Source organism: Xyrauchen texanus, chromosome 44, assembly GCF_025860055.1.
Source record: "Xyrauchen texanus isolate HMW12.3.18 chromosome 44, RBS_HiC_50CHRs, whole genome shotgun sequence".
Lineage (NCBI taxonomy): Eukaryota > Metazoa > Chordata > Actinopteri > Cypriniformes > Catostomidae > Xyrauchen > Xyrauchen texanus.
Genome location: NC_068319.1, coordinates 16,976,531 through 16,992,262, shown reverse-complemented (window position 1 = coordinate 16,992,262; position 15,732 = coordinate 16,976,531). Strand labels below are relative to the sequence as shown.

The following is a 15,732-nucleotide window of genomic DNA, read 5'->3' as shown; positions in this document are numbered from 1 at the left end:
ACAGAATCTAAACGGTTACCCTTTAACCTACCAGAACACGGATGAAAAAAAAAAATTAAATCTTGGCAAGACAACACACAATCGCGATGACTGCCAAATATTAAAATTAAATCTTGGCAAGACAACACACAATCGCGATGACTGCCAAATATTTATTTACTCAATCAAAATCTGCATCAGATAATCTATGATTTCTACATTCAAAAAGTCACAGTATATAGAAGTGCATAATTGCAAAATTTTCATAAAGCATGAAGCAATTTTCATAGAGTCAGAAAAAGATTACATGACAACAAATTAATTGTTCTCAATTGAATCTGTTCCAATATTTTCTTAACCCATTAAAACAAATTGTGTGTAAATGATGACATGGGGCTGAATCAACAACGTAATCAAATACAATTAGCCTTGAACAGGCTCCAGTGTACATGTGTTTACTCAGGAAATAACACATGTAGAGCAACTGACCACAGTTCACTCCACAGTGACGCATATGCCAAAGACAAGTGAGAATGAAGACAATAGTTTGAGCAGTTGTGGTTTTTAGGAGTACAAGTCATCTTTAAGGCACCAACACACCGTTTGAGTCAACCAATACATTTAGGGTCACTGCCCTAAATTACAAATTTCTTTACGAGAAACACTGACAAATATTATATATTTTTTTACCTTGTTAGGGGAAGCCTAAGGTTGTGTTCTTGACAACACATGTTATGACATTGAAAACCAACAGTGGTCATTAGCTACAGTAACATTATTGAGACAATCTGTAAAACAAGAACAGCAAAAATGTTGGACAGTTGGATAATCTCTGAAAAGACAAACATACATAGCAACAAATTATTCAAATGCTACAATTTTGTGTAAAAAAATAATAATAATTAGATTCCCTGTAATGTTGGCTTGGTTTTTACGGGACAGTTCACCCAAAAATGGAAATAGTCATTTCCTCATCCTCATGTTTTCTAAACTCATATGGCTTTTTCTTCTATGGAGCACAAAAGAGATGAGTTTTGGACTGTTTTTGTCTTCCACAAAAGAAGTCATACAGGTTTGGATCAACATGAAGGTAGATAAATGTTGACAATTTTCATTTTTGGGTGATATATCCCTTTAAATTAATTAGTGCTCTGTGGTGATTATGATACTAACAGGACCTTGGTTCATGCCAGGTTGACTGATCTTAACTCAACACATTGTTTTTCTAACAGACCGAACAACCTCTCCATTCGCATGTAGTATTTTACACTGCGTTAGAAGGTCGTAGCGTCCACTATGCAGGAAGCAGATGAGTTCTGTCTTACAGGTGTCCTTGCAGGGCTTTGATACGTGGCCTTTATGATGGAGGTGCCAGAATAGCTGGAACACATGGTCGTCATTAACGAATACTTTGATTAAACTGTCCAAGTCTGATGGAAAGAGGGTGGACAAACCGTAGGCCTCAGAAGCGCGGTACAATAAGGTCCATGATGGGTTGGCATCTGGTTTTGTGGGTTCAACTGGGCTTTCAGGTTGGTTGTTGGCCAGTGTGAGGTTAAGAATAAAGGTGTCGTGATCCAAAACCATGCGACTGCTGCCTGGGTAGTTTCCATCAACATAATACACACGATATCCTGGACATATTAAAAGAAAAACATGAGAAACCTTGTGTCACAGTGAAATTACCATGCCAATCAAGTGATTTAATTCACTTTTATAGAACTGTGGCAACAGAAATATGATAAAAATACACCAATGTTCAATAAATGACTACATTAATAATAATTACAATAAAAAATTATTCTCCAAAGTAATATACAGTGTTCCAATACTTTTCGATCACAATTCTATTACCTTTCCAGACATCTTTTATTACTGGAGAAGGATTTGTAGGGGCCAAGCACCAAAGGTGATGTTTCACCTATTGTTTTCGTTAGTATTCTTTCTTCTTATTATTATTATTATAATTATGATTATGCTCTGTGAGGTCATGGGTTGTTGCAATGTTGATGCTCTGCCCCGTAATTGCAGCTTGCAGCAATATTTAATCATTGTTCTCATTTCGACTGATATGCTTCTTATGTATCATTTAGACTGATTTGTTAACCGGTTTGCTCACAAATCATACTATGGATGTAGGCAAGTTTTACCCTAGACAATATACATTTTGATGAAAAATTGAAGAGCACTGAAAAAAATAAATAAATTGCATTTTCACTATAGAAATTCCCATGACTATTCCAGACCTGGAAAACACCATTTCCCTGATCAAAGATGTGAACTCTTAATATAATGTTCTAAATGTGAGCTCTTAATATAGTTTAGTGAACTGTACCTGGGTTCAGATTGACATATGTGGTGACACTTGGAGCAATGAAAGCCACACCCAGTGGACGGCTCAATGTTTCCTCATCGTAGAACATTTGAAACTCATCAACGTGCGTGTGTCCAAAAAACTGACCAGTTATTGTGCTCTCATACCTGGCAAAGGAACAAAAAATATAATAATTGAATTGTGAAATGTCAGATAGATTATATAAATTACAGTATACTGGATATCACACACACACACACACACACACACACACACACACACACACACACACACACACACACACACACACACACACACACACACACACACACACACACACACACACACACACACACACACACTTTATTATACTTGTGAGGACATCTCATAGACTTTCATGTATTTTATAGCAGGCTAAAGATATATTCTATCCCCTACCCCTAAACCTCACAGAAACCTTTGCACTTCATTAGATTTAAAGATAAAAACAATTTAGCCGATTTGTATGCTTGTGTCACAAGTATAGCATAAACTTGCCCTCACTCAATGGTTTTCCATTTAAAATGGTCTAAAAAACAAAACAAGATACATTTAATTTAGAAGCAACATATAAGATATTTAGACTTGCATTAAGAGAATGTATCTTAAATATACAGTAAGTGTATTTTGTATATAAGTGTATTTTTTCACTTGGTTATACTTCTGTGAGTGCAGTAAAGACAAAATACACTTCTATTCAAGATTTATTCTCTAAAAAGAAGTCTAAATAACTTATATGCTTCTTCTCAGGTGAATGCATCTTTTTTTTAAAGGATTTTTAGATATTTTAATATTATTTTATATATATATATATATTATCATTTTTAATAATATATTTCAACATTCTCAGAAAATATTTTTCTCTTCTGCAGTACAGCTACTAAAGAAAATGTACATTGTTTTAAATGAGTTTTAAGATATTTATATTGGAAAACAAGCCAAATCAAAAAACATATTTTGTTGCAGTATATAATGGGGTGAAGACTTCCTCTCTCACTTTTCTGTGCACTTCAACTTTAACTCAAGTTAATAGAGCTGCAAGTTGCACATTTTCCACACGATAAGAAATGCACAGTGACACATATTATGATTCAATACGTTGTTAGCATCACGTTATAATTAAGCATGCATGCTCGAGAGACGTGACAGAGTGTGCATCAGCCGGGTGCAGTTTCAATCTCTCCCCATTAGATCAGACAGCTGCGCTACTCATAGAAGAGGTGCTGACCACACAAAGATAAAACAGTTTCGGAGTTTAGTTATTTACATGATCTGCTTCCGTAATATTTGAACTTTAAGAAAGCTCAAACACATTAAATATAACTCCATTTAAGATGAAACGGTGAGGCGTTTCCTTTAAAAATAATCTGGCACCAAGACGTTAGCAGCAGAACCTTCAAGTCCTGTAAGTTGCAAGGTGGGGCCTCCATGGATCGGACTTGTTGGTCCAGTACATCCCACAGATGCTCAATCGGATTGAGATCTTGGGAATTGAGGCTAAGTCAACACCTTTAACGCTTTTTCATGTTCCTCAAACCATTCCTGAACAATTTTTGCAGTGTGGTAGTGCGCATTATACTGCTGGGAAAACTGTTGCCATGAAGGAGTATACGTGGTCTGCAACAATCTTTAGGTAGGTAGTATGTGTCAAAGTAACATCCACATGAATGCCAGGACACAAGGTTTCCCAGCAGAACATTGCCCATTACATCAAACTGCCAACGCCAGCCTGCATTCTTCCCATGGTGCATCCTGCTGCCATCTTTTTACCAGATAAATGACGCATCATCACCCGGCCATCCACAAGATCTAAAAGAAAACGTGATTCATCAGACCAGACCACCTTCCATTGCTCCATGGTCCAGTTCTGACGCTCATGTGCCCATTGCAGGAGTTTTCAGCTGTGGACAAGTCAGCATGGACACTCTGACCAGTCTGCGGCTACGCAGCCCCATACTCAGCAAGCTGTGATGAACTGTGTGTTCTGACACCTTTCTATCATGGCCAGCAAGTTTTTCAGCAATTTGTGCTACAGTAGCTCTTCTGTGGGACCAGACCAGATGGGCTAACCTTCACTCCCCATGCACATCAATGAGACTTGGGCACACATGACTATGTCGCCAGTTCACCGGTTGTCCTTCCTTGGACCACTTTTGGCAGGAACTAACCACTGCATACCGGGAACACCCCAAAAGACCTGCCGTTTTGGAGATGCTCGGACCCAGTCGTCTAGCCATCACAATTTATCCCTTGTCAAAGTTGCTCAGATCCTTACGAATGTTTTGCTCAAATTCATTCAAGGATTCAACAATGTCTTTTAAATCATAAATGTCTGACATTGGCAACAAGCAGATATCTACTGCACTGCATTTATTTTGTTTTAATGTAATGAGAAAAACTCATAAGAACTCAATTTGCATCTTTTTGTCTACAATCAAGTCATTTGCATTTGTATAGCACTTTTCACAATACATGTTTCAAAGCAGCTTTATAGAAAATCATGCCTTGTTGTCTGAAAGCCCCCAGTGATCAAGCTAAACTGACTGTAGCAAGGAAAAACTTAACTCATTTAGAGGGGAACAAAAAAAACAGAGATGAACCTGACCTCTGGTCATCCAATATCATTTAGCAAATACCAATCGGCACGCAGAATATTTTTGGCCTCTTCCGCTGGTTTCACTTTCCATGTAAACTTTACTGCCGTAATTACTGGCATATAACATGTGGGCTAATGTTGTGCTAATATCAGTTTTCATTTCACGTCAAAAGCAGAGTATAAGTGTCATGTAATCGCTGGTTCTTACATGGCAGATTTTTGAATAAGCTTGTTTTTGTTACTTATGAGCGTCTTGCTCAGTGTCATGCTCCGTGTCGTCTGGGAGAGGCTGGATGTTAAATGAAACTTTGCTCCTGCCGTTTTTGCCTCGCAAATCCACAGATTTTCGTGGTGATGTTAGCGTAAATAAAACAACATGTTTGATGTACTGTTGTGCCAGGACATGACACCGTTGTTTGGCAAATTCGACAAGGTGTAACGCTACTATCTACTTGTTTGGCATCGATCTTCTCGACTATATACGGTGTGTTGCTCTGTTTTTCCTGTGAACGCTCAGTGCCGCCTCTCCGGGGAGGAGATAGTTTCGCAGCTCTCAGTGTTGCGATGCTTGGTTTTAATAACTCAATATTGTGTTTGTTTATATATCGTACGATACAAATGGTATTGAATCGTGAGCATCGTATGATACAATTTGATGCAATGTAATTTTACACCCCTAATTTTTATACACCTTTGTGCGTGCGTGCGTACATGCTTCATACATTTTATAGACATGAATTATATAAAGGAACTGTACAGTAAAGAGTTAACTTAAGTCAATCAGTAATCATTGTCTTATGTAAAGCTATATAAAAGGAAAGTGGACATCTTGGACCATTCTCTGAACAGTCAGTTACAGTCAATTGTTCCAAAATTATGACACTTTTTATCATAAAAGACAGAACAACTATTCCAACCCCTCAGGCTGAAGTCACGCCACCATGTTGACCTAGCTATGCATTACAACAGATCAAAGTTTACTCATTGTGTACAGTAAAATGGGGCAAAGAATGTATTTACAGAAAGATTCACAGACCTGTTGACTATATGATAGTAATTCCAGCTCCAACTGCTCAGGCAGAGTCCAGGGGGGATGTGACCAATGATGTGAACCTAACAAAAAACAGATACAGACAAAGCTTTGGCTAAAGGTACAGCAGTATAGTGTGTGGAATGATAGTGGGAAGATGGTAGAGGCCTTACAAGTTTGTGTATATAGTTCTTGATTCTCTTTTCATGATAAAATGAATGGGATAAAAAAAAAATATATACAATTTCAGCAATAGGATACAAAGAAAAACAAAAGTAATGCAGCAGAAAATTGCAATTAAAGCCAAACTGTGAAACACTGCATATAGCACATTTAAAACCACCTGTCACACCTCTTTTAGCTGGTCTGACTCATACTCAGTTGGCAACAGTAACCACTAACTCTAAAATAACACTTAAGTTGCAACTATTTAAACTGCTGCAACAAGGTCAAGGACATCTTTATTGTCCGCGAGGTGCAATTTGTTGTACATTCAGCAGTAAACACACACCACCATCAGACAAACATTAATAAAATGGACAATAGATACAACATGAAAAAAACCAAAACAATCACATTGAATTATTTAAAAAGCCAATGGAACAAATGAGTTAAGTCTATTTGCCCTATATGTTGGCAGATTATATCTGTGGACAGATGGAAACAACTTAAACTTACAAGCATGTAAAAGCTTCAACATCTACATACATTTTCTGATTTTGTCCAAGATGTTATAAAATATTCAATAAATAGGCTACTTCACTACGAATATGAATAGTTACTGAGACTTTCAGTCCCTAACATTCTGCTTAACATCTCCTTGAGTTTCATTTTGGGAGGAAAGAAATATAAAAATGGATAGCAGGGCAGATTCTCTGATCTTCTTACCTTCTCTCCCTTGTTCTCGGCCTGTTGTAGAATGTGAATAAGCCACTGGAGTTGATCTGCTGGGTCTGTAGAGTTTACCATAAGCCAGAAGTTTTCTCTTGCACAAAAGTTCATGTTCAAAGACACCACTCTCAAACCTCGCTCGACTTCTGCAGTGTAGAAACCACCATGTCTGAAGAAGACATATTAAATTAAACATCTGTGTTTACTAAGGCACATCCAAGTGCATTTTTTGACTGATAACATTTCAGATCTGCACTCACTGATCACTTTATTAGGAACACCCATCTGCCTCAAGGTTCGATATATTGTGCAATCTGAGATGCTTTTCTGCTCACTACAATTGTACAGAGTGGTTATCAGAGTTATAGTAGCCTTTCTATCAGCTCAAACCAGCAGAACTGTCTCACCGGATGTTTTTTGTTTTTTGGACCATTTGGAGTAAACGCTAGAGACCGTTGTGGGTGTAAATTCCCAGGAGATCAGCAGTTACAGAACAGGTTTTATGAAGCTAAATTTAATACCATTTAAAGACCTTTTTAAGACCAACTAAAGAAAATGTACGGAATAATTTGAAAAATGCAACTTTCAATTGATCTCCATTAACTTTAAAATAATTTTACAAAAAGTATTTGTATACTAGTTTGAATACTTCTGCTCCCAACCACCAGAATGTGGAAATAACTTAAACCTTCTGATCAGACCCCTTGTATCAGCTATATTCCTCTACGACACAGCTGTCACGTACTGAGAGATGAAACAGCACATACCAACACCTATACTGCATACAGTTCAATTAATATTTAGAGATATAATGTAAGCCATGTGGCACAGAAATTAAGCGTAGTCTTCAATCTAAAATAACTTAAACAGGGTGACCAGATTTTTAAAGTCTCAAAACGGGACACTTGTGTGTGTGTGTGTGTGTGATGGAATTTACACACATGATCCTGTATAGAAGTTTACATTCCATTGGTTTTTAATATGATGTGTTGCTTTCTTGAAAATCAATGACTGTTTGTGTAAAAAAAGAAGGCAACACAAGAAGCAAGGGGTGCAAACTTATGAACAGGATGATTTGTTTAAATAGGAGTACATTTTGTGTTCTGTAGCTTTTTAAGGGCAGTACTACATAAAAATATATAGGCCATTTGTATACATTCTTAAAGGGGTGTGGAAACTAAGAAATAAATATTTGATTTATTTTTCCATGATTTAACCACATTTTAGCTTTTTTTTTTAAATGTACAAATTCCATGTAGCCTCTTCTATCCATATGATGTCATATTGCATATGTAATTATAAAATGACTTATGTCAGGTACACATTGTAACAATTCACAACATTGTAACCTAAAATTCAAAATACAACCCCCACATCTCAACATATAAGTGCTTGTACAATGTACCAATTTCATTGTGGGAGTCTAAATGTGACACTCTCCGATTTACCTCCGTGCTCGTGGGGAATTGAACATTGCCAGAAAAATACTCGCTTACATATTCAAGTGTTACACAAAGAAATGTATCGGCTTATTTTAGCTTGTTGTTGAAAACTAATTTTTATTGGTGCATTTCTACAAGTGCTGACTGATGACAGAGTGCATGCCAAGCGCATGATGTAATTGTCATGTTAACCAGATACACTTCAGCAGATTTGCAGAAAGACTAGAATGAAAGTATCATCAAATCAACATGCGACGCATCGAAATTGCTTCTCTTCTCTGCAAACAATTCTAAAGACAATAGCAAGAATGAAAATTAGTATATTAAAATGTAATTAGAAAAACATATGTGAGCCTACAAGCTGAAACCGGGACATAATTACATTGTCGGGACACCGGGACAAGTCCCCTTTTTAAGGGGCATCTGGTCACCCAACATAACAGCAATGAAAAAACGATCCCTCATTACATTTATTGCCATGACCTTATGAATTTAAGACTTGTTGCTCAAAAAAACCTTTTTAAGGCCTTCATTTGCGGATAGGCGAATTCAGACTTTTTAAGACCCACTGAAACCCTGCAGAAATACTCAAACCAGCCCGTCTGGCACCAACAATCCTGCTGCGGTCGAAATCACTGAGATCACAATTTTTCCCCATACTGATGGTTGATGTTAACATTAACTAAAGCTCCTGACCAGTATTTGCATGCTTTTATTCATTGCACTGCTGCCACAGGATTGGCTGATTAAGTAAGTGCTCAGTGTGAAAACGCAGTTATAAATATGGTTACTGTCATGGAAGTGCATTTATGTTTTACCGTATAGTCTCCAGGGCATCTTTAGGCAGCCAGTGAGCCCATTCTTTTGCCATGGTGTCATACAGCCATTGGGAAGACAGATTGCCATGTACAAATGGAGGTGGGAAACTATTTACTGGCGTGCTCTCGTGATTTCCCACCGCAGGGTACACAGTTACATTAGGCCCCAGGTTTTTCAGGATAAGTCTAGAGATAGTACTGAGCTCGTTCAGCTGTTGAGTTCTGGTTTGAGACCAAACGTTGTGTGCTGGAATGTCTCCTGTCCAGTACACCCAATCCCAACGCCCCGAATTGGCTACATTTTGGAGCAAATTCTCCACTGTACGTAGAGGAAGGTCACATTTGCCATAGGTGCCCCAGTGTCCTGCTCCATGGTGCTTCCAACTGGCCCTCCCAGATTCATTACGACAGCACAGCGGTTCTTTGCAATCGACAACGCTGCCCTCTGTGTATTCGGCATCCCAGTGGATATCTGTGAGGAAGAGGATCCTGCTTTTTGGAGAGCCCTGTTTGGGAGGGGTGGGTGGCGTAACTGGAGGTTTGGGTACCCCCGGCAGGGATACGTTCCATGGGGCATAGATGTCGAAATGACCACATGCTGGACCCACAAGCAGAGCGCAGGCCTCAGAGGGCCAGAGGAAGGACACCTGGAGTGCACGGATGAAATCTTCTCGGAAGAGCTCAGCGATATCTCTGCATACATGTGCATCGGCCAGGTGCAGTCGGGCACAGGCCTCTCCAACAGCATGTGCCACACGCTCAGTGTTGGAGTCACTCTGTGAACAAAGATGAAGGTACACACTTATTTTTTTATAGTTTTGAACAGTTCAGACTCCAATTACTTTAATTTTACTCGTTTCTAACATTTAATAAATTGTTTGTATGATAAAAAACAAACATGGATGAAAACAAACTTCTTTTCTACAAAGTTTGAAGAATTGTAGGAGGCGGCTCCTGCCTACCTACTGTCAACAGCATTTTTGAGCATCATATTAATGCCTTTGATACCCCCAAATATACGGCAGTGTGAATCCAGGGCCGCCGGAACTGGCAGTATGCATTAAAACTAGAATATCATGTGAATTGACTTGATTAGAAATGACTACTAGCTGCTTTGAGTCATTGCTTTCCTGGTCTTTATAGGCAACAAAGATAAAACTGATGTCTTGCTCGAGCAATCAATAGTCCAGGCTCCGAATAACCCAAACTAGTGATCACTTCTTAAAGCTCTAAAACTTTTACAAAATCAATTGTTTCGGACCAGTGTTTCGGAGCATGCGAGCATGCATCATAGATGTATGGAATTTCAAGAACTTGGACACTGTGAATCAATAAATCCATGACATAATATAAAACCACTTAATTAACATTAAACAAGAATATAACCACCAATTATTTTTTTAAAACACCCCCAAACAGTCCCAAAAACCTGCACATAGGTACTTCATTAATTATGCAATGATAACAGACAATGGCAAGTCCTCAAGCATAAACAACAACAGACGTTACAGTAGATTCCTGGTAAATCAAAGTAGATTTAGCATCTGATATACATTTAAATGTGTGAACATGCCATTTTGCACTTTCCACAAAAAAAAGTGAAAATATGCATTTGTTTGATCAGCCCATATCCACTGATCTACAAAAGCCACGTAACCTGAATAAAAAAAAGGCAGAAATAAAGTTGATTCTATGTTGTTTGTAGACATGTGTTGCACTATAAGGAGATTTTCCATTATACAAGTCCAGATGTTTATGCAAGTAGTTATGATACTTTTATTATATGACTTATGTGATAGTCATAGAATGATCATATACTGTTTGCACAATGTTATATAGCAAAATGACGGGTTTTAAAACCTGTGGGTTTTGTGTTATTCTTCTTTTAAGAGGGAAATTTGTCTTAATTCACAGTAAGACAAGATTGATATTGAAGATCAGTCATAAAGTCAGCAGCATTAGACAAAGTAGGATAATGAACAAATATTGCTTTGTATCCTATTATTGGGGATTCACACAATGCCGAAAGCAATATGCTGCTTTAAAATCTGTATAAAACACAGGGCATTTTGTGCTTGTGTTATGTTGTTGAATGCAGACACAAACAATAGAAGATTGTCAAACAATTTAATAGACACATAAGAGGGACCCATACATAATAACACACAGTTTGTACCAGTAGAGTGTTCCAGTAATATCAGAAACTGAAGACAGCTGCAAAGGAATTTGTTAACTGTGAATACAATGACAAGCCTGATCGCTCTCTGTGCCAGTGGTGCGGAAACAGATTTGAATGCCTTTAGTTAGATTACGTCAATTTTAAATATTACCTATATTGACTGCGGAATGTTGTTGTGATGACATCACAAACAGCCCAGTTTTCAGAATTAAAATTTTTGGGTGAACTGTCCCTTTATGAAATTGTAGCACACATTTTAGGACTATTAAATTCCCCCAAAATTCTCATTACATTAAATGGACACACACACACACACACACACACACACACACACACACACACACACACACACACACACACACACACACACACACACACACACACACACACACACACACACACACACACACACACACACACACACACACACACACACACACACACACACACACACACACACACACACACACACACACACACACACACACACACACACACACACACACACACACACACAGTTAGTACTGCTAATGCATCTGATCACAATGTATAGTAAAGACATTAATAATTTGAAAAATTACTATTACAATTTGAAACATCACTTAAACTACAAAGAGTTCTCATCAAAAATTCCTCCATGTGCAGCAATTATATCTTTGCAGATCTTTGGCAGTTTAGCTGTCAGTTTGTCCAGATTCTCAGGAGACATTTCACCCCACGCTTCCTTTAGCACTTGCCATAGATGTGGCTGTCTTGTCGGGCACTTCTCACGCACCTTACAGTCTAGCTGATCCCACAAATGGGTTCAAAAATGGGGTTAAGATACATAACACACTTTTCCAATTATCGGTCCAATGTTTGTGTCTTCCCATAAGGCCTGCACCCCTGAGTCTTCTCTTTACTGTTGTACATGAAACTGAAGTTGAGCAGGTAGAATTCAATGAAGCTGTCAGCTGAGGACATGTGAGGTGTCGATTTCTCAAACTAGTGTCTCTGATGAACTTATCCTCTTGTTTAGCTGTACATCTGGGCCTTCCACATCTCTTTCTGTCCTTGTTATTGCCAGTTGTCCTTTGTCTTTGAAGAAAGTGGTGTACACCATAGTAAGAAATCTTCAGTTTTGGGCAATTTCAAGCATTGTATAGCCTCATTCCTCAAAACTAAAATTAACTGATGAGTCTGTAGAGAAAGCCGTTTCTTTTTTGCCATTTCAGACCTAATATTGACCTTAAGACAAGCCAGTCTATTGCATAATGTGGCAACTCAAAAATAAACAAAGACAATGTTAAGCTTCATTTAATGAACCAAATATCTTTCAACTGTGTTTGATATAATGTCCTGTTTTTTCTAGTTAAAAATGATCAATTTAGCATGATTACTCAAGGATAAAGTGTTGGAGTGATGGCAGCTGGAAATGCGGTCTAGAGTCGATCAAAAATTATTATAATTTTTTTCAAATAGTGATAGTGCTGTTTTTTTACATCAGTAATGTCATGACTATACTTTGTGATCAGTTCAATGACACTTTGTTGAATTAAAAGTACCAATTTCCTTCTGAAACAGCAAAATCTGTACATTATTCCAAACTTTTGGACACCAATGTATATATAAATGCTCATTATTCTCAATAGCAATTCTCATGACTCTAATACAGATATTTCTTAATATTATTAAAAAAAGATAAAAAAAAAAAAAAAATCTGTAATAGAATTTCTATTTAAAATCAACACATTTAATGCAGTTTATTTCAAATACTAACAATGTATAAATATGAAACGTTTTAACTACTATTATCAATCTTTTAAAGAAAGATTTGTGAAATGAATGTACTTTCATGTAAATGTCACAATGCAAAAAGCTTAATGGTCCCTAAATAATCTTCCTCTTCTTTAAGCAAATTATGATTCATTATTTCTTTATATTTTATTTTGGGTTGAAATATGACACATGAGATATACGAGACATGTTCTTAAAAGGTTTCATGAGATACACCCATTCATAACTTTTCAAAAATGTCAATATTTATTACAACTAGGAAACTAGAATATGCAATTGCAAGGAAGAGCAGTTCTCACCATCAGCGCAATATCAACAGTGGTAAATATGACTTTACACATCGTGCAGGAGACGTTGTGCCAGCTGAATCCGACCTTGAATCGACCAATTTGATCCACGAACCTCAACTCGGGTCCATCTGTTCCTCCTTCAAGAGGGTATGAAGCAGACAACGGCACTGAAAACAATGTCCAGACTATGAAAACACCGCAGACGGTGGACAGCCCGAATCCTGGAAGCCTCATGCCGAAAACATCAACGCAGTGAGCGACACTTTAGGAAGAAGTCTAGGTGTTATCTATGATTAAATCCCGTGAAATAGGTGTGACAGTATCTGTAGAAACAATCAGGAAGCTGAATAGCACCAAAACCTAGCCGTGTTTTCAGCAGCTGCAAATAGTGAACTGTACTTCGAAAAGACAACGGTTGTGTCTTGACAAATACATTACGTCCCGAGCGATTTATATCGCGTCAGCTGACTGATCACATGACCTGCTGTTGCCGGCAGAAACGAAACACGTGATGTACTGGGGCACGTTCAGCCCCGACAAAACATTGCAAAACGTTTATTTAAAAGGAAACGGTCTTGCGTTGAACACCCTGTTGTGTTACGCAAGCGTTGCAATGTCAGCCGAGAAGGTCATTCTTTGCGTCCTTTTCCAAGAATTTTCGGAGCCTGATAAAATCGGTTTAAAGACGTGTTTAATACTACAAAATACACTCAATGTTACAGTCACTGCCCTTGCCATCCAGAATAGCAGAGAACATCCCAATCGAGGGAAGGGATATGTGGAAACTGTGGTTGCCTCGCATTTCAGGATTCAGTTGTTGCATTCACCAAGCAGCAGTGGACACATTTGTAAAAGAATTTAGTGTGATCATTGTGCGCACTGCCTTTTTAATACGGGTTATATACACGTCACTGCTGATTGGGTAACACCTCTGACAAACCCACCAAACGAGAGAGAAAACATACCTCAAAAACCGAGGAAACATGTCGTTCATCGAGTTTGAACGTGCCCATGTTTTATGAAATATGAATGTTAATTATCAAATATTGTACATTTATTTATAATATACTGTATAGTGTGTGTGACAATTGAATTGGAAAAGTACAAATTTTGCCTTGATACAAACAAACATTGTATTGGCTCGCGCAGTCAATATGACGTCATAAAACGTGTATGGATAATTATAAAAGTGTGAGAAAAAAAATTATATTTAATTAGCTGAAGAACCGAATTTAATTGAACAATTAGTCTTTTAATTGTGGTCCCTTTTTGTCTTTGTAACCCCTGCTGTTATGTGGATGTCTTTGCTCTGCAATAATAATAAAAAAATAAATATTGTTTAAAATAGTTCTAGATTAAGTATGTCACACACCAGAACACGTCATTTCATGTTAACTACCCAATAAATGAAATGGTAACATTTTACGTTAAAGTTACATTCCTTAACACAAATGCATTATGCAAAACATCAAATTAAATCAGCAAATGAAAATGAAGGTTTTCAGCTCACAGTTCAAGTAGAAGAATATGAATACACAGTTTACTAGAAAAAGTTAATATGTGCAATTTAAAATTTTAAGTTTCATAAACTGATAAACTTGAGTTAAGATTACATGCAGTGCTAGTTTTATAAACTAAACCTTTTGATTCATGACATTTATTATCTTAAGTTTGTTTAACTTAAAATGATTTGTTTGTTCAACAAGACAAAATTATCTTTTTAGGGTGAGTTTCTATACATTTTAGGAAAAAAAATCCATAAAGTTAGTTGTCCGATACAGTGTAGGTATCATGAACACTGTTTCTCAACATTTATTAATCTTGTTTAATGTTAATTTATACAGCTGTTCATTGTTAGTTCATAATGCATTAACTGTGATAATGTTCACAACTTTTAATGTTACAAATGTATTAATAACCTTAACTATTACATACATTACATTGTAATACATACAGTATCTCACAAAAGTGAGTACACCCCTCACATTTTTGTAATTATTTGATTATATCTTTTCTTGTGACAACACTGAAGAAATGACACTTTGCTACAATGAAATGTAGTGAGTGTATAGCTTGTATAACAGTGTAAATCTGCTGTCCCCTAAAAATAACTCAGCCATTAATGTCTAAACCGCTGGTAACAAAAGTGAGTACACCCCTAAGTGAAAATATCCAAATTGTGGCCAATTAGCCATTTTCCCTCCGCGGTGTCATGTGACTCGTTAGTGTTACAAGGTCTCAGGTGTGAATGGGGAGCAGGTTTGTTAAATTTGGTGTCATCGCTCTCACACTCCCTCAAACTGGTCACTGGAAGTTCAACATGGCACCTCATGGCAAAGAACTCTCTGAGGATCTGAAAAAAGAATTGTTGCTCTACA

The 15,732-nt window shown here is 37.3% G+C and overlaps 1 protein-coding gene across 1 annotated transcript; it reads right to left on the bottom strand.

Annotated features, from left to right (window-relative positions):
- Positions 1-141: 141 nt before the first annotated feature.
- LOC127636745 (sphingomyelin phosphodiesterase-like) lies at positions 142-14,209 on the bottom strand. Its single transcript, XM_052117443.1, has 6 exons — positions 13,364-14,209; positions 9,110-9,885; positions 6,847-7,018; positions 5,965-6,041; positions 2,315-2,460; positions 142-1,613 (listed from the first exon to the last, which is right to left on the bottom strand). Exons 1-6 carry the CDS (start codon positions 13,586-13,588, stop codon positions 1,189-1,191), a joined length of 1,821 nt encoding a protein of 606 aa, XP_051973403.1. The 5' UTR covers positions 13,589-14,209; the 3' UTR covers positions 142-1,188.
- Positions 14,210-15,732: the final 1,523 nt, after the last annotated feature.